The following is a 19,271-nucleotide window of genomic DNA, read 5'->3' as shown; positions in this document are numbered from 1 at the left end:
CCTTCCTTCCTTCCTTCCTTCCTTCCTTCCTTCCTTCCTTCCTTCCTTCCTTCCTTCCTTCCTTCCTTCTTTTCTTTCATAGAGATCTTCCTAGATTCCTCTGAATCTGCTCATTTTGTCATTTATTGGGGAATAATAATATTCCATTAAATTCATATACCATAATTTGTTTAGCCATTCCCTAATAGACAGGCACACCCTTAGTTTTTCAGTCTCTGGCTACAATAAAAAGTACTGCTGTAAATATTGTTGTACATGTGGGTCCTTTTCCTCTTGGATCTCTCCAGTGTGTAGCATGCCTGGAATTTCCACTCTCCCTTTTTTTGTCTATTGAATTCCTACTCATCCTTTAAGATACAACTTAGATAGTACCTCCTTTATGATCTTTTTTGGTCCTTATATATTAAGCCAGGAATAATTTCTGGGAAAACAAGGGTCTTAAGTTCATAGCTCCTTGTTTGTTCCTCTGTAATATAATCATCAGTCATTACTATATATCGCAATTATCTATGTATCCTTGCTACCTTCTTAGAGCAGAAGCTCAATGAGGGCAGGCATTACATCTGATCAAATCTTTCTCTCTCCCTTTGCCTATCATAGCTTGGGTGCTTTGACTACACCAAGAACTGGAAGTAAAATGTATTGTTAACAGTTCTTTTGGAGGCATTAGTCAGAGGAAATTTTGTCTCTTGGATGTAGTCATGTTTTTCAATAAAGATAATACATCATAAAAACAAAAAGTTAACTCATCCCTAGTTTAGCAATAAATGCAGCACTCCTAGAATGCCAATACATTTTGAAAAAACTTTAATGGAGACACATTGTAAGAGGCATTATTTAGATGGCTGAACATTTTTCTGAACTTAACCCCAACATACGCATATCACCAAAAGCTGAAAATCATAGGGAAAATGTCATGCATATTGTAGTCACTACATCAAGGTTTGCTGAACTTGTTGAATATTATACCAAAGTAGGCAAAATTTTAGGAAGGAAGGCAGTAGTGCATCCTTGAGCAAACTTTTTCTAGGGAACACAAATCTACAAGAACAGTCACAAATGATCTACATTATAAAATCTATCTCATTTGCTCTAACAGTGTGTCCCTCTGACCAACCAAATTACTATCGCATGTAAAACACACCAACAATTAACACTGGAATCTTCCTTTCTTTTTTTCATTTTTCAAATACTTTATTAACTTCTGATTTATATCATTTATTTCCGCCAGATTTTGAGTTACAACATTTTTCCCCGTTTTTCCCCTACCCACCACCCCAAAATAGCAGTCCCAAAGGATATCCCCTCCTCCAATCTGCTCTCTCCCATATCTTCTCCCATACCCCCTTTGACTTTTCCAGTAGGGCATGGTGTATCTCTATGCCCCAGTACCTGTATATCTTATTTCCCAATTACATGTAAACTAGTATTAATAATAATAATAAATATATGTATGAATGTATATTTAAACATTTGATTTTAAAACTTTTGAATTCCAGATTCATTCCCTTCCTTCCTTGTCACCCACCCTTACTGGGAAGATAGGCAATTCAGTATAGGTTGTACATGTGTAGCTAATGCAAAACATTATCATAGTAGATATATTGTAAAAGACTGACTATATTTCCTTCCTTCCTATTCCACCTCCCACTTGTTCTGTTCTCTACTTTGATCTCGTCCCTTTTCAAAAGTGGGTTCTTCCAACTTCCCTTCCCTCTAGCCTGCCCTCCCTTCCATCATCCCCCCTTTCATCCCCTTCCCCCCTACTCTCCTGTAAGGTGAGATACCCTATTTGGTGTGTATTTAATTCCCTCTCCAAGCCAAGTTCAATGAGAATAAGGGTGACCCATCATTCTTCCCCTGCATTGTAACCATTTTCCCTTGCCTCTTCTATATGAGATAGTTTACCCCATTCTGTCTCTCCCCATCTCCTCTCATTATATTCCTCTCTCACCTCTTAATTTCACCTTTTAAGTATCATCCCTTCCTATTAAATTGGTCCTGTGCCCCCTATCTATGTATATATATATAAACATATATACATACATTCACATATGTATTCATACATCCATATACCCTCCAATATAGACATACATATGTATATATATATTTTTTTTTCTATTCACTTCAACTATTTTCATACTGAGAAAAGTTTCTTCAGTTACAATTATTGTTTTTCCATGTAGGAATGTTAATAGTTCAACTTTGATAAGTTCCTTATGATTTCTTTTCCCTGTTTACCTTCTCATGCTTCTTGTATCTGAATGTCAAATTTTCTATTCAACTCTGGTTTTTTCATCAAGAATGCTTGAAAGTCCTCTATTCCACTGAATTACCATATTTTTCCCTGAAACATTATACTCAGTTTTGCTGGGTAGGTGATTCTTGCTTTTAATCCCAGCTCCTTTGCCCTCTGAAATATCATATTCCAAGCCCTTTGATCCCTCAGTATAGAAGCTGCCAGATCCTGAGTTATCCTGATTGTGTTTCCACAATATTCAAATTGTTTCTTCCTGGCTGCTTGTAATATTCTCTCCTTAATCTGGGAACTCTGGGACCTGGCTATAATATTCCTAGGAGTTTACTTTTTGGGATCTTTTTCAGGAGGTGATCGGTGGATTCTTTCAACCTCTATTTTGCCCTCTGATTCTAGAACATCAGGGCAGTTTTCCTTGAGAATTTCTTGGAGGATGATTTCTAGGTTCTTTCTTTGATCATGGCTTTCAGGTAGTCCAATAATTTTTAAATTATCTCTCCTGGTTTTTCCCATGAGATATTTCACATTGCCTTCTATTCTTTCATTTGTTTGGATCTGTTTAACAGCATCTTGATTTCTCATAAAGTCATTAGCTTCCATTTGCTCCAATCTAATTCTGAAGGAATGATTCTTTTCATTGAGCTTTTGAGATTCTTTTTCCATCTGGCAAATTTGGCTTTTTAAGGCATTCTTCTCTTCATTGCCTTTTTGAGCCTCTTTTGCCATTTGAGTTAATCTGTTTTTTAAGGTGTGATTTTCCTCAGTCAGGCTGTTGACTCTCATTTCGTAATTTTCTTGCATCATTCTCATTTCTCTTCCCAATTTTTCCTCCACTTCTCTTATCTGCTTCTTAAGGTCCTCTATGGCCTGTAACAAGCTCGTATTTTCCTTTGAAGCTTTTGGTGCAGGACTTCTGACTTCACTGTCTTCCTCCTCTTCCATGCTTTGATCCTTTTTGTACCCAAAATAGGAGTCTAATATTGGATTCTTCTGTTTGCTTTGCTTTGCCGGCTCATTTTGCCACTCAATTACTTGATTTTTGGGCTTTTTGCCACAGTAGGACTCTGCCACCAGACAGGGGATCTTTTGTCCCAAACACTGGGCTTTTCTCGGCTGCCAGAGGTATTAGTTGGGTGCCCTCTCTGAAGCCTCCACACACTCTGGCAAGCTGGTCACGCACCCCAGGACCTCCACCCTAGACTGCAATCCAGATCCAAGCAGGTTAAAGCAAGAGCGATTACCCCTCAGACTGGTCGCTTGGTCCCCCTACACTCTGCAGGCCAGGAGCTGAAGCTACCATGTGGCAGTGGCTGAGCATCCCTCAGAGGCTTCTTGCCCCGGGGGCAAAAGCCAATGTACTCCCAACTACTGGGTCCCAAAGTCCACACTGCACTGACCTCTCACTTTGTCCTTAACATCTATGTGTTGATAATTCTGGAGGTGGCCACAGCTGCTGGTGATCTGGAGTCCCTCCAGCCGGTGGCTGGTCAGGCCTGCCCTGGGGCTAAAACCTCCGGTGGAGCTGGGCTCAGCTCCCAGAGTGCTGAGCTGGCTCATTCCTGCTGGCCTGCCAGGCTGTCCTCAGTGGGAGGTTAGCTTCTCTGTGTCATTTTGTGGGTTCTGTAGCTCCAAAATTTGTTCAGAGTCCCCTTTTACATGGATTGGAGGTGGTGAGAGCCAGAGCCACGTGGAGGTCCTGTTTCTTAGAATCTTCCTTTCTAAACAATCCTCTAACTATGACTACATTTGTCTAGTTCTGGGAGAGATGAGAAAAAGGAAAGGCAGTTGCCGAGAAGTGTCATCAACTAAATCACTGATACATGAGGGGATATAGCCCTGTTCATATCAGATTATTTTGAGAGAAAAGCAGACCTTTGATATATACACAGGCTATCAGTACAGATCCACTCCCTTTCCCCAGTCTTTGATGCTTCCACAGTTCTCCTTTCTTCAGGCTAAGGAGTTTCTGGGAAGCTTCCCTTAACTAGAAAACCTTCTTGAATTAACTGAGTCCATTTTCACCTCCCAACACGATCCCTGACTGGCTCTATTTCATTGGCATGCTTCACTATTTAAAATAATGACATATCAATCAATGGGCATGTGTCTGTTCTCTCCTATTAGAGGGCAGTGATTGTCCCCCAAGGGGTGGGGATCCTTCTATTCCATACTCTTAACTCGCATAAGAATCAAGATAATGTTGTGAGGACTGTCTCATAAACAGATGTTATTAAGCCGGAAATCGTTTCTGGAGAACAAGGGTTTTAAAATTCTTTTTACGCTACATGAGAAACACCTCGAGTTCTAATTAAGTTGAACCAATTAGCCACCCACAGATGCTTAGTGCTGCTTCCCATGGTCAAGCAATCATCTCTATTAAAACCCATTTTGGAGTAAGGAGTAAATTCAAAAGCATCTCTGGCACTGGTTTCCTATAAATCAATTACCCCTGTAGACACTTTCTGTAAATACTCTAAAGCCAATGCTATTTCAGCCTCCTAATCCAGTGAAGGGTTTTAGGATTAAGCTGGCTGCAAAAAGCTCATCATCAGTCTTTGCTGAGGAGGTGGTTGCAAACAGGAGGTTAGAGGAGGTATAAGGGACAATCAGGGGGCATGAAAATCCACTCACTGCCCACTATCGGACCTGAGTGGTGTAGCTAGCTGGATTTTCTCAAGCAAACACTGAGTCCAAGGTTTTCCATGAAATGCTGCTGTTAGAATTCAGTTTTTCTCTGGTTGGCTGAGCTATTTACTAGCATGCCCCCCCTGAAAAATAATGAATCAAATAGGATGTTTATGGCCACAGAGCCCCTGTTTTCCAAAGGTTCTCACCAAAGAACTTTCCACATCCATACTCTCACCAGACCAGTTCTTTCCTAGTCCACTGTGAACTCAAACTGACCTGCTATGTAGACCCCAGAAACCATGTCAACTGCCTGATTTGACCCATTAAGTGCTGCTATATTGAAGTATTTTACAAATGAAGCCCCAGTGTCTCAGATGCATGTTCCTTCCCAATTGAAGCCATTTCCACTCGGTCCACAAGCCTCACTCCAACCAAAATCCAATCACAAGAAATGTTTGTTTCCCCTCTGTAGGGTGATGGTAATCATGATGTAAAGAACAACAGCTGGACAATTAATTAGAATTCAGACTTCCTCATCAAATGTTAAGGGCTGTTCTTCAATCTACCCATGTTTATTAGTCAACATGATACTTCTCAGCTCAACATCAAGCTTTTCTCCCTGTTTGTTTTTGTTTTTTTTTTTATCACTAGTACAAGAACACATTTTTCATAGCCACCCCAGCCAGAACCCTGTATCCATTAATCAGAAGGTGTGACCAAACATGAAATCACAAACAGAGCATCTCTAGTACTTACAGCCAATCATCATTATAGCGACTGCAAAGATCTTCTCTATGTCTGTGGAGGGGGCAATGTTCCCGAACCCCACGCTGGTGAGGCTGGTCATGGTGAAATACAAGGAAGAGATGTAGACAGAATTCTTACTTGGGCCACCTTCCCACTTCCCCAGGCCAGACACATTGAACTGGTAAGGAGTCCCAGCATCCAGAGCCAGCTGGTAGAGCCAGCTGTTGTTACGGATCATTTTTGTATCCTCATCAAAGATCTCATAGTCCCCGATGCTGTACCAGATGCAGGCCATCCAGTGGGCCGCCAGTCCAAACACACACACCAGTAGGACGAGGACTGCAGCTCCATACTCAATGTAATGATCCAACTTGCGGGCCACTCGTCCCAGGCGCAGAAGTCGAACAACTTTCAACGAGCTAAACAGACTGCTGATTCCCTGTGGAGGAAGCAAAAAATAGTGTGAGACACCCATAAAACAATCATATTTTCCTCTGAAACCATTGAAATTGCTTCCCGTGAATGTTACACTGAGTGGGCATCCCATTCCCCATCAGCCATATTCAATTCAATTCAAAAAAACTCTCATTAAACACCTATGTGGTAGGCACTAACAAAGATAAAAACAAAGCAGTTTCTGACCTCAAAGAGCTTAAATTCTATGGAGAGAGCCAAAAGGGAAGAAGCTTTGAAGTCTTCTTTCTGACACAGTCAAAAATTCTGGAAAAAGCATACCATACCTACCAAGCTCCGGCTTCCATCTTTGCTAGAAACCAAATTATATCTTTTTTTTTTTTAAAGCAATTAGGGTTAAGTAATTTGCTCAAGGTTACACGGCCAGTTATTATTTCTGGGTGTGGTGCTGAGTATCTGAGCCCAGATTTGATCCAGGTCATCCCAACACTGGAGCCAGTGCTCTTACTCGCTGAGCCACCTGGCTGCCCCTAAGCAATTGGGGTTAAGTAACTTGCTCAAGGTTACACGGCCAGGTGTTTCTGGGTGGGTGCTAAGTGTCTGAGCCCGGGATTCAATCTCCAGGTCTTCTCAACACTGGAGCCGGTTCTCTTACTTGCTGTGCTACCTGGCCGCCCCAACCAAATTATATCTTAATGTTGAGTCAAGTAACCACAACTAACTACCCAATTATTAGTCATGGAATGCTAGAAGAGACATCTTGAAAGAAATTTAGTTAAGTCCTCTATTTCAGAGGGTAGGTGAATATCTAATCTTCAAAGACAGACAGTTACCTATTCTACAAACGACCATCTCCACAAAGAGCCCTAAATATATTCTAGAAACATTATTAAATGAAGTACAAACCAGCTATGCTAAAATATACCCACTCACCATGGCCACTATGAGCTCTTCATTTTTCATTTCTCTATTTCTATCTCTATTTCTACTATCACAGTACTTTGTACATGGTAGGTGCTTACAAAATGTTTATCAAATTAAAGTTAGGTATAAGAATAAGGAAATTTCTCCTGTATAAAGATCATCATTACTTCATCAAAAAGCAAATATCCCAAGCTAAGATAAACTTTGCTCTATAGAAGGGCAACTCTCCACTATTCTGAACATTTACTGATGCCCTCTCCACCAGAGGTCAGTTAAATCCAGAAGCAGTAGGAAAATATACAAATGCTTTCACTCCTGTCAAAATGTTTGACATCTACTGAACCTTGTAAATAAGATGTGTATCTGTGTTTGTACACATATGCACATGTGTGAGTGCACACATGCATGCACATATGTGTGCACATACACATCCATGCATACATAAATATACATGCATACAAGCACTCACTTGCTCTCTACACCCCCTAATTAAACCCTCTTTTTGAAAAGAACTGAAATTCTCCTTCCCTAGGATATATAAATGAGTAATTGCTAAGGTTTAATACCTCTCCTGGTAAACTGCAGTTTAATGTATTCTAATGCCAAAGTAAACAGTCTCTAATTGTAAAATTTCAGCTATCAGCTGACTGGGTAGAGGAGGTGTTTTAGGGAAGCAGTGAGGGGCCCTTCCTTCTTGACAGATCTGAAATTACATAATTTAAGTGACCTCTTATCAGTTTTCTCATCTGTAAAATGAGGGGTTTAGATAAGGTGATCTGTAAGGTCCCTTACACCTTTCACATTCCATGAGCACCATCACCATATGGTTTTTGGTCTTTGTTTTGTTTCAGTTTTGGTCTTGATCTGGGTTTTTCATTGGTGTAGCCAAGAACTCCAGAATAAACCCTTCTGTGCAACTTAAGGTCTTAAAGAGTTACCTGAAGTAATGAGAGATTTAATGGCTTGACTAAGGTCACACAGCCAATAGGTGTCGAGTCAAAATTTTAATCTTTCCCTGACTTCAAGGTCAGCCCTCTTATACCACACTTCCTCTCTCTCTCTACATGCTCCCTCCCCCTCTGTGTAAATGTTTTACAGCACCTTCCACTATAAAGGAATGTAAAATCTTTAAGGAATGGGGATCTTTGTCACTTTCTCTTTCCATCTTCAGTCCCTTACCAGTAGGAGGTACTTAATAGAGGGCTGGACTAGAACTCTAGTTTTATCTATAAAGCGGACACAGAGAAAATCTTTCAGAGCAGTAATTCGCTGAAATAGAGCTAATGATTTGGTGACCTGGGGCAAAACCAGGCAGTGATTTGGGCTCACACATATCTGTCCTTAAATGTTATATTATCTTCTTACATTCATGATGTTGTTAATCTTGGTGTATACCCTACTTCTAGTACAGTTGTTTCATGTTTTCCTTTTTATAACATTAACAGCTGGAACTCTAGCTATTTAAAAAGCATTATTAGCTATGAACACAATTTTTTTCTCACATCTTCTGATATACAGTGGCCCTTGTAAATGAAAGACAATATTATCCACACTTTTCCCCCTCTCAGAACACTAAAAATATTTCTACAGAGAATATTGCCATATGCCACAGAAACACATTCCCCCTGGGGCTTCTTTAAGATAATCTACTTCCCCCTCCAAATAATTCCAGAGAGTTCTCTGTTGCAACTTTTGGGCTATGAAGTACCCATAATTTCAGACTAGGGTGAACAGAAGGGAAAAGTTACAAGAATTATCTTAATTACTAAGATCACAAGATTTAAAGCTAGAATGGGACCTAAACACTAACCCATCTCCCTCACTTAACAGAGATAGACTAGTGAGGGTAAATGAGTTTCCTAAAATTACATAGTGAATAAGTAGCAAAGCCTGGATTTGAACTCAGGCTTGTTGAGTCCAGATCTAGAACTCTCTTCATCATAGCAAATTACCTCTGAAAAAAATAACCTTTGTCAAGAAAAACTTTTTGAACCCAGTAATCCCACTTGAGTCTGTAGCTAAAGTAAAGAGGGGAAGGTATTTGTGTAACATTTGGCTTATTTTATCAGTTGGGTAAATTAGGAGCTTGGTTATCCATCTGTAGAGTCAAAAGAAAATACATAATGGCTTCTTCAATTTACTCAGTGGTCTTGCCTCTCAAATGAACAGTCTTCAGAGGTTTGCTCAGTTCATAGAGTCACAGGTAAGAACATATGTACATAATATTAGAGAATAAAAACTATTGCCTAGTCTTCCATATCTCAAATGGTTCCTCTCTGAGATATTCACTAGGACACAATAATAACTCTTCAGGTAACATCTAAAATAAAGAAAGCCATGACAAGAGGCAGCATGATACAGTGGAGAATACATTGGGTTTGGAATCAGACCTGTGTTCAAAGCCCACTTTAACCATCTATTAGTTGGGTGACCCTAGACAAGTTGTCTGCCTCAGATTCGTCACCTGGAGCTAAATGGAGGGAAGGTTGACTAAATGGTCTCCAATTATTTAAACAAGTATTCATTAATTGAGTAGGTAGGTGGCACAGTGGATGGAGTCCCTGACCTGGAGTCAGGAAGACTTATCTTTTTTAGTTTAAATCTCACCTTAAACATTTACTAGCTACATATGACCCTGGGTAAGTCACTTAACCCTCTTTGCCTCAGTTTCTCATCTGTAAAATGAGCTCTAAAAGGAAATGGCAAACCACTCCAGTATCTTTGCTCCCCCAAAAAAAACAAACAAACAAAAAAACAAATGGGGTCACAAAGAATTGGACCTGACTAAAATGAATGAACAACAAAATTCATTAATCATCTATGTGTCAGACACTGTGCTAGGCACTGAGGATACAAGCACCAGGAATGAAAAAATCCATATGAATTTGCATTTTAAGAGGAAAGATAACAAATTTATACATATGCATATGTGTATACAGCATAAAGTAAAGAAACTAATCTAATAATAATTAGCATTTATAAAGTCTTTAAAGGATTACAAACTGTTTAACATGTGTTATGTCATTTTATCCTCTCAACAGACCTGTAAGGTAGGTGCTATTATTATCCTCATATTACAGATAAGAAACAGGCATCAAGAGGTTAAGTGATTTGTTCCAGCGTCACACAGCTAGAAAGTGTTCTGAAGCAAGATTGGAACACAGGTCTTCCTAATTTCAAGAGCTGCCTTCTGACCCCTGCCATGAGGAAGGATGACACCAACAAAGTAGTTAAATACAAGATAGCTTGGGAGGGAGGGCACTAGCAGTTAGGGGGACCAGGAAAGGCTTCATGCAGATGACGGTGAGGGACTTTGGGGGTGGAGGGCATTCCAGGCACGTGGGGTAGCAGGTACAAAGGCACAGACAAAGAGGATGGATTGTTTGCTAGGAGGAATGGGGAGGAAAGTTTGACTGAATCACAGAGTATAGAAAGGAGAGTAATGTCTAATGAGGCGAGAAAGAAAGATTGAAAAAAGCCTTAAACAGAGGAATTTAGGGAGCCAAGATGGTGGAGTAGAAACAGGACTTCCACGCGACTTCAGCTTCCACCTCCTCCAATACATGTAAAAAATGACTCTGAACAGACTTTAGAGCTACAGAACCCACAAAGTGGCAGAGAGAAACAAATCCCCTGCTGAAGGAAGCCTGGCACGCCAGCAGGAAAGGTCTATCACAGTGCACTGAAAGCCCAGCACAGTCCTGACTGAGCGCTGTTTTAGCCCCAGGGTGGCCCCGACCAGCTGTGGTGTATGGAGCACACTTCATGATAAGTAACTCACCAGAAGCTACAGTGGTTTCCAGACTTCTCAATCCACAAATGCCAAAGACAAAGTAAAAGGTCAGTGTGGAATTTTGTTCAAACAGGGGGAGTGCAGTCTGGCTGCAGCCACTGCCACATGACTGCTTCTGGTGCTCCTGGCCTGTAGACTGTAGGGGGACCAAGTAACCATTCAGAAGGTAATCGCTTTTGCTTTGACCTGCTTGGATCTGGATCATGGTCTTGAGTGGTGGTCCTGGGGTGTGTGACCAGTGAGCCAAAGTTTGTGGGAGCTGTAGAGATGGTGCCCATCTAATAGCTCCGGCTATCTGCAAAAACCCCAGGGATTTGGGACATTGCTCTCTCCATTCTGAAAGCAGAGTTTTACTGTGGCAAAGAACTCAAAAGTCAAATAATTGGCTGCCAATATGAGCAAGCAACGGAAGCACAAACAGATGATAGAATCCTTTTTGGGGGACAAAAAGGATCAAGGCATGGAGTGGGAGGAAGACAGTGAAGTCAGAATTCTTGCATCAAAAGCCTCCAAGAAAAATATGAACTGGTTACAGGCCATGGACAAGTTCAAGAAGGATTCTGAAAATCAAGTGAGAGAAGTGGAGGAAAAATTGGGAAGAGAAATGAGGATAATGCAAGAAAATCATAAAAAGTGAGACAACAGCCTGCTAAAGGAGACCCAAAAATACACTAAAGAAAATAACACCTTAAAAAATAGACTAACTCAAATGGCAAAAGAGGCCCAAAAAGCCAATGAGGAGAAGAAAGCTTTATAGAGCCGAATTTGCCAGATGGAAAAGGAATTTCAAAAACTCACTGAAAGAGTAACTCCTTCAAAATTAGATTGAAGCAATTGGAAGCTAATGACTTTATGAGAAATCAAGACACTATAGAACAGATCCAAAAAAATGAAAAAATAGAAGGCAATGTGAAATATCTCACTGGAAAAAACACTGACCTGTAAAATAGATCCAGGAGAGAGAATTTTAAAAATTATTGGTCTACCTGAAAGCCATGATGAAAAAAAAGAGTCTAGAAACCATATTTCAAGAAATTATCAAGCAAAATCGCCCTAATATTCTAGAACCAGAGAACAAAATAGAAATTGAAAGAATTCACTGATCACCTCTTGAAAAAGATCCCAAAAAGAAAATTCCTAGGAATATTACAGCCAAATTCCAGAGTTCCCAGGTCAAGGAGAAAATACTGCAAGCAGTTAGGAAGAAACAATATGAGTATTGTGGAAACACAATCAGGATAACACAAGACCCAGCAGCTTCTACATTAAGGGATCAAAGGGCTTGGAATATGATATTCCAGAGGTCAGAGGAACTAAGGACTAAAACCAAGAATCACCTATCCAGCAAAACTGAGTATAATGCTACAGGGAAAAATATGGTCATTCAATGAAATAGAAAACTTTCAAGCATTTTTGATGAAAAAGCCAGATCTGAACAGAAAATTTGACATTCAAATACAATAAGCAATAGAAGCATGAGAAGGTAAACAGGGAAAAGAAATCATAAGGAACTTATTACAGTTGAACTCTTTACATTTCTATATGGAAAAATGATAATTGTAACTCATAAGACTTTTCTCAGTATGAGGATAGCTGAAGGGAATATACATGTATAGATATATGTATACATACATGTGTAAGTATGTATAGGAGGGTATATGTGTATATATATATATGTGAGTGTGGGCATATGTATGTTCATATATACATAGACAGAGGGCATAAGATGAGTTGAATATGAAGGGATGATATCTAAAAAATAAAATTAAGAGGTGAAAGAGAAATTTATTGGGAGAAGAAAGAGAGCAATAGATTAGGGTAAATTATCTCATATAAAAGAGGCAAGAGAAAACTGTTACAATGGAGGGGAAGAACAGGAAGGTGAAAGGGAATGGGACAACCTGATTCTCATTGAATTTGTCCTAAGGAGGGAATAACATACACACTCAATTGGGTATCTTACCCTACAGGATAATAGGGGGGTAGGGGATAAGAGAGGGGATGATAAAAAGGAAGGCAGGTTGGGGGAGAGGGTAGTTAGAAGCAAACATCTTTGAAAAGGGATAGGGTCAAAGGATAAAATAGAATAAGTGGGGGGGGGCAGGATAGGATGGAGGGAAATATAGTTAATCTTTCACAATATAATTACTATGGAAATGATTTGGGTAACTACACATGTACAATCTATATTGAATTGCTTATCTTCCCAGTGGGGGTGTGTGAGGAGGGAAGAAGGGAAAAAAATCTGGAGCTCAAAGTTTTAAAAACAAATGCTTAAAAATTGGTTTTTTACATGCAACTAGTTAGGAAATAAGATATACAGGTACTGGGGTATGAAAGCCCATCTTGCCCTACTAGAAAGTTAGGGGGGGTGAAGCGGGAGGATATAAGAGAGAACAGATTGGGGGAAGGGGTATTCAGCAGGCTCTCTATTTTGTGGTGGGAGTGGGGAAAAGACGGGGAGAGAAAAAATTGTAACTCAAAAGCTTGTGGTAATAAATGTTGAAAACTAAAAATAAATCAATTAAAAATTTAAAAAACAAAAATTAGAGGAATTTCTTCCAAAACGGAGGAATTTATACTTTCTCCCTAAGGCAATAGAAAGCCACTAAAGTTAATGAAGTAGGTGAGATCAGATAGATCTGAAATAAGGAATATTACTCAATGCATTTTGTAAAAGGGAGTGGAGTAGGGAGAACATTTGAGACAAGGAGACTGATTGGGAGTCTACTGCAATAATCTAGGCAAGAGATGACCAAGTTCTGACCAAAGAGGGTAGCTGTGTGAGCTGAGAGAAGGGTTCAGATGTGAAAAATATGCAGGTAGAAATAGCAAGATTTAGCAGCTTACTAAATCCATGGGTTGATGGACAATGAGGAGTACTGGATAAAGCCAAGGTTAAAAACCTGGGAGACTGAAAGAATATTAGTGCCTTCAACAGAAATAGGGAAGTGTGAACTAGGGGAAGAAGGGAACCAAGAGAGAGTAGTAGGGGCACGTCTCACTTTACATAAGAGCACCATTCTGCAGAACTCTTTGTAAAGCAATTTCTACTTAAAGAGAATTTGTGGGGGCTTCCAGGTAGCACAGCGAGTAAGAGCACCGGCTCCAGTGTCAGAACGACCTGGAGATCGAATCCCGGGCTCAGACACTTAGCACCCACCCAGAAACACCTGGCCGTGTAACCTTGAGCAAGTTACTTAACCCCAATTGTTTAGGGGCGGCCAGGTGGCTCAGCGAGTAAGAGTGCCGGCTCCAGTGTTGGGACGACTTGGATATCGAATCCTGGGCTCGGACACTCAGCACCACACCCAGAAATAACTGGCTGTGTAACCTTGAGCAAGTTACTTAACCCTGATTGCTTAAAAAAAAAAAAAAAAAAAAAGAGAGAATTTGTGCCTACCCACCCACTTCTTTTAGCTTATATAACAAAGGCATACACAAAATAATACCTTTATCCAAGTCATAAAATTCACTAAAATGCAGATATATTAAATACTGTAGCATAATAAAAATAGAATCAGGAAATCAAAGGCAAAGTTGATGATAAAGTATGCACAGTAGTATACAACAGAAGTTAACACAGATGTGCAGTATGCTGCCCTTTCCCCATCCAATACACCTAGCCTTTATCACTCCTGACTGGCTGCCCAACTTTTTTTTATGAAGCTATTGAGAGATGTTTAGACAGTGACTTTTTCTCCCTTATATATCTGACAATAGCTAGCAATATTATCCCCAACTAGTCTTTGAACTTTTAAAAATCTTGAGCTCTTTGGATCCATCTTTTCAATACGAGAAAAAAAATTCACTCAAATGATGAAATGCTTCATCCAACTGTTTCCTTGTGACCTTTTTGGTTCGACCTCAGGTTTCCAAGCTTCCCTTTCTTCTTCTGCAATCTTTGCTGCTAGCAGCTGAATCAGATCTTCATTCAGAATCCTCCCTTATTTGGATTTCTTTTAGAGCTCTTTACTTAAAGTTGAATTTGCGTAATGCAAATTTACATAAAGCAAGAACTATCTGTGTCACAAAAATCCAGAGAGGAGAGAGGATATAGAAGCTGAGATTCATCTCTTCTAGCACTAAATCTCTGATCCTATGATCCTATTTGCACCCGGGTTTATTGAAACTGAAGGGGGAGAAGATAAACCTGCTAATACCAATTTTCTGGGTGTGCTATAGTCATTTAATATTTTTATTTTTTTAATTGGGAATGATTTTAAGCACAAACTTCCCACATAGAACAACTGATATAAGAAATGCATAACTGCACCACTGCATAATTGAATAATTTGGCTCACTGCATTTTATTGGAAGTGGTTCATTGAAGCTTAAATATCATTTTCTTTCCTTCCATAGCTTCAAAGTTTTAGTTTAGGCTTGTTTAATGCAGCAGAAAATATGAGTTAGTTTCCACACAAGCATGTGTTCTTTGCAGAGCTGGAATGTGACTGTCAGCTTACTGAACAAATAAGTTGTGATTCCAGTGACTAATTTTCAGAAGTGCAGTGTTGCTACTATGTGTAAAAGTGTTTATGACCAGCAATGGGGAAAGACTTGTAGCATTCTCATTTACTTATTAATCCAATAATGTAACCAAAAAGCGCATCTGGAATCTCCAAAGAAAACAATCATTTGAAGGAGATTAGGAAAATTGCTTAAACCCATACACTTTCTTTGTGCTTACAAATCTAACCATGAAGCAAATTGTGCACTTGGTTGTGAAACTACACCCATAAGGGTTTTATTTCCCTTCTTTCTAGGACCAAAAAATAATGTCTGTTTTCTGGTTCCTGCCATTGTCACAGCCAGTAAGTTTCTGATAGATGAAAATGCAACGTTTCAGAGTGGTAAGTATTCTTTTATCCAACCATTTCCCCCTCTTTCCTTTAATACTGATCTCAGGTGCTTGTCTTCCAAAGTGGAAGCCATTATCTATCTAGCTGCCTGCTGCAGCTTTATCATAGATGCATCTGTCCATCACCTGAGGGCCCTTCATTTGGCTTTGAAATGAGTAAATAGCATCACCTTGTCACTTTCTATAGGCATAAAAGCCCATTGATTTCATTGAAAGTTTTGACTGAAGGATTTTGCATTAGGCCCTTAGGAAGTCAAAAATGATTTATACATGCTAGGCTTTGAAGAAATTTGGATTCAGTCAAAGGGCTGCCCTAGAGGGCCACATATGACCTCGAGTCTGCAGGTTCCCCACCGGGTTAGAGGCTGTAGTGCGAAAGGATGCTGGGTCATGAAAGTTTCTTCTAACAAATGCATACACTGCAACTCTCAATTATCTGCACTCATGACAAAAGGAAGGCATATGGATAATCCCAGAAAGGCAACCAGATACAATAATCCGAGCATTAGATTTAGAGTCAGAAAACTCCAGTTCACATCCTAGCTCTTCTACCTGTATCATCTTAGACATTTTACTTTACTTCTTTCAGACTCAGTTTCTCTATCTCTAAAATAATAATTAGAGCTGACTTTCATATAGTAATTTGTACATACTGCCACAGAATCTACACTTTTGAATTGTGGTGCTGGAGAAGACCTTTAAGAGTCCTTTGGACAGCAAGGAGATCAATCAGTCAATACTCAAAGAAATTAATTCAGGCTATTCACTGAAAGGTCAAATATGGAAGCTGAAGCTTAAATACTTTGGCCACATAATGAGAAGACGGAATTCACTGGAAAAACCCTGAGGTTGGGAAAGATTGAAGGCAAAAGGAAAAGGGGACAGCAGTGGATGAGATGGGTAGAGAGTGTCATGGAAGTAATGAATGTTAACTTGGACAGACTTCAAGAAATAATAGAAGACAGAAGGGACTGCTATACTATGGTCCATGGGGTTACAGAGTCGGACATGATGATGATTGATTAACATTACACATATTCCATCATTTAATTTCATTCAGATAAAGATACTTTTTGTCCTGGCTCTAAAACTTCTGGTCCTAAACATTCTTAAGGGCAGGCATTTATATAGATATACATACAAACAAATACATACATATCAATGTGTTTCTCTTTCTCTCTCTGTATACATATGTATATATAAATATATATGTATGTATGTACACACACACACACACACACACCAAGAATTCATATTTTTCTGGGGAGGAAGAAAAGAAACAGAGATTGATTCACAGGATTTTTATGAAACCTAGAATGGCAAGGTGTCACTGATTTTGGTGCGTGTACAGGGTTTCTAGTGAAGAAATGTGACATAGTTCATTCATTTATTCACTCATTCATTCTTTTAAGAAATATTTATTGAGGGGTTGCTAGGTAGCACAGTGAATAGCACCAGCCCTAGAGTCAGGAGGACCTGAGTTTAAATCCGGCCTCAGATCCTTGACACTAAAACTAGCCACATGACCTTGGGCAAGTCGCTTAACTCTGATTGCACTGCCTTCCCCCCTCCAAAAAAGGAAAAAAATTTAAAAAAGAAATATTTATTGAAAACCAATTATGTTCAAGAAATAGTGCTAGGATCTTTAAAGGATATAAAGATTTTTAAAAATCATATTTATATAGTATTTTAAGGTTTACAAAGAACTTTGCTCACAATAACTGTGAGGTAAGTAATATAAATCTTATTGTCCAGATTTTTACAAATGATCCAACTGTAACTCTGAGTTGTGCCAAATCACATAGCTAATGTGTCTAAGTTAAGATTGCAACCCATTGGGGTGACTAGGTGGCACAGTGAATAAAGCACCAGTCCTGGAGTTAGGAGGACCTGAGTTCAAATCCAGCCTCAGACACTTAACACTTACTAGCTGTGTGACCTTGGGCAAGTAACTTGACCCCAATTGCCCAGCCTTCCCCTCTCCAAAAAAAAATTAAATTAAAAAAAAAAGATTGCTACCCATCTCTCCTATCTTCAAGTCCAACACTCTAGGTACTATATGAGTATAATGCCTCCTTCCATCCAACTTGCATTTACTATTTGAGTCCCCAGAGAATGACTGCTACTTCAGATTCTAGATTCTGGACCTTGTGAATCTGCCCTCCTGACGCTATAGTTCATGAGCCCCCACTGATGAGTTTTCTACTAACAATCTGCCAGTAGATTCAATTTGTTATTATGAAAAATATTTTCTCAATTAGTATAGTAGGAGCAGGAGTTATATGGCATTTCCTTCATAAGCCTAAAGTACACTCTCCCAAAAATATACACAGTATCCATGGAAAGTGTGGTAAAGGAAATTCACAATTCCTGGTACTACAGGACCAAGAAGTTCTTTCTCTCCTCATGGAATCCTCATGATGGAATCCAAAGATCTCTTTCTTGTTATATCCAGGCTCCCAATTGCCAGGAATCATGCTCCTTTGAGACTATTTTTCCCCTTGGGTGACCATCTTTCTATATCTGTGTCTACCTAGAGTGAGTGTCTCTGCTCATTACTGGACACATTGTCTCCTACTCTGTTCACTAATGGATGCAGAGTCTCCTATCAGTCCAGCAGCTTTCCTTCAAAGCACGTGACCAATGTGAGAAGTGGAGAAGAGTGAGAAAATTTCTCCTCCCCCAACTCAAATGTCTCCTCCATTGGTAGCTCAAGGTCTGAAATAATTCTCGCTCTCAAATTCTATATAGAAGGTTTTTTGTTTTGCTACTGGATGCCAAGACTAAAGAGTGTGGAGGTAAGAAACAGAAATACTCTCCCTCCCCTTACAAAAGTTTTACTCCACAACTACTCCAATCATTGACTGCTTTGAACTCCTCAGGGTTTAGCCTTTCAAAGCCCCCAAAGGAGCAACTAATCTGTTTTCTCATTGTAATTCCATTCTATACTCAATAAGAGAAGTGTTCACACATCTTAAAGTGATCAGGGCTTAGAGATATCTTTAGAGTTGGTTTAACACCTCACTAACACTTGGTGATTACATTCTGGGTCTTCTGTGACTGTCAATAGTCCCTTATGAACTGCTTTCCAATTGAGTAAAATACACTCTCTTATCAAGGAGCTTATAATCTAACAAAAGAAAAGTCTGCATGGAGGAAGTGACATTTGAGATGGGCCTTGAAGGATCTTAGGTCTTAGGATTTTAAGAAAAAAGATTACTGGAATGGAGTGGAATGTCTCATAAATTCAAGATAGGGCAAGGACAACACAAGGCTGAAGTTTAGGACAATAGTGGAAAATAAAGTTTTAAAAGTATGTTGGAGCCATGTTATAGAGGACCTTTTTTGCCTTTTTGGAGGGCAATGGGGGTTAAGTAACTTGCCCAAGGTTACATGGCTAGTTTTTTGTGTGTGGGTGTTAAGTGTCTGAGGCCAGAACTAAACTCGGATTCTCCTGACTCAGGGACCAGTGCTTTACTCACTGCACCACCTAGCTGCTCCTATAGAGGACCTTTAATGTCAGTTGGAAATAAAATCATCTATTGAGAATGGGAATGGGAGAATTAGAGATTCAGAATGGAAAAGATTGGATTAGTTGCTATGGGAAATCTGACAAAGGGCCAACAAAAAATTAATTTAAAAATTGC

The 19,271-nt window shown here is 39.5% G+C and overlaps 1 protein-coding gene across 2 annotated transcripts in view; it reads right to left on the bottom strand.

The window, feature by feature from the left end:
* The window catches only part of KCNH1 (potassium voltage-gated channel subfamily H member 1), a 543,998-nt gene that overhangs the window by 381,341 nt on the left and 143,386 nt on the right, over nucleotides 1-19,271 (bottom strand). For both annotated transcript variants that reach the window (XM_069108778.1, XM_069108779.1), the window contains exon 7: nucleotides 5,642-6,071. In XM_069108778.1, the coding sequence (XP_068964879.1) occupies nucleotides 5,642-6,071 (430 nt within the window). The remainder of the gene's footprint in view (nucleotides 1-5,641; nucleotides 6,072-19,271) is intronic.

The sequence above is a fragment of the Petaurus breviceps genome, unplaced genomic scaffold (assembly GCF_028583685.1).
Source record: "Petaurus breviceps papuanus isolate PSGF00001 unplaced genomic scaffold, PetGlider_PUasm1.0 90434, whole genome shotgun sequence".
NCBI classification, from domain to species: domain Eukaryota; kingdom Metazoa; phylum Chordata; class Mammalia; order Diprotodontia; family Petauridae; genus Petaurus; species Petaurus breviceps.
The sequence above is the reverse complement of the archived record's forward strand: the minus strand, read 5'-3'. Positions and strand labels throughout refer to the sequence as shown.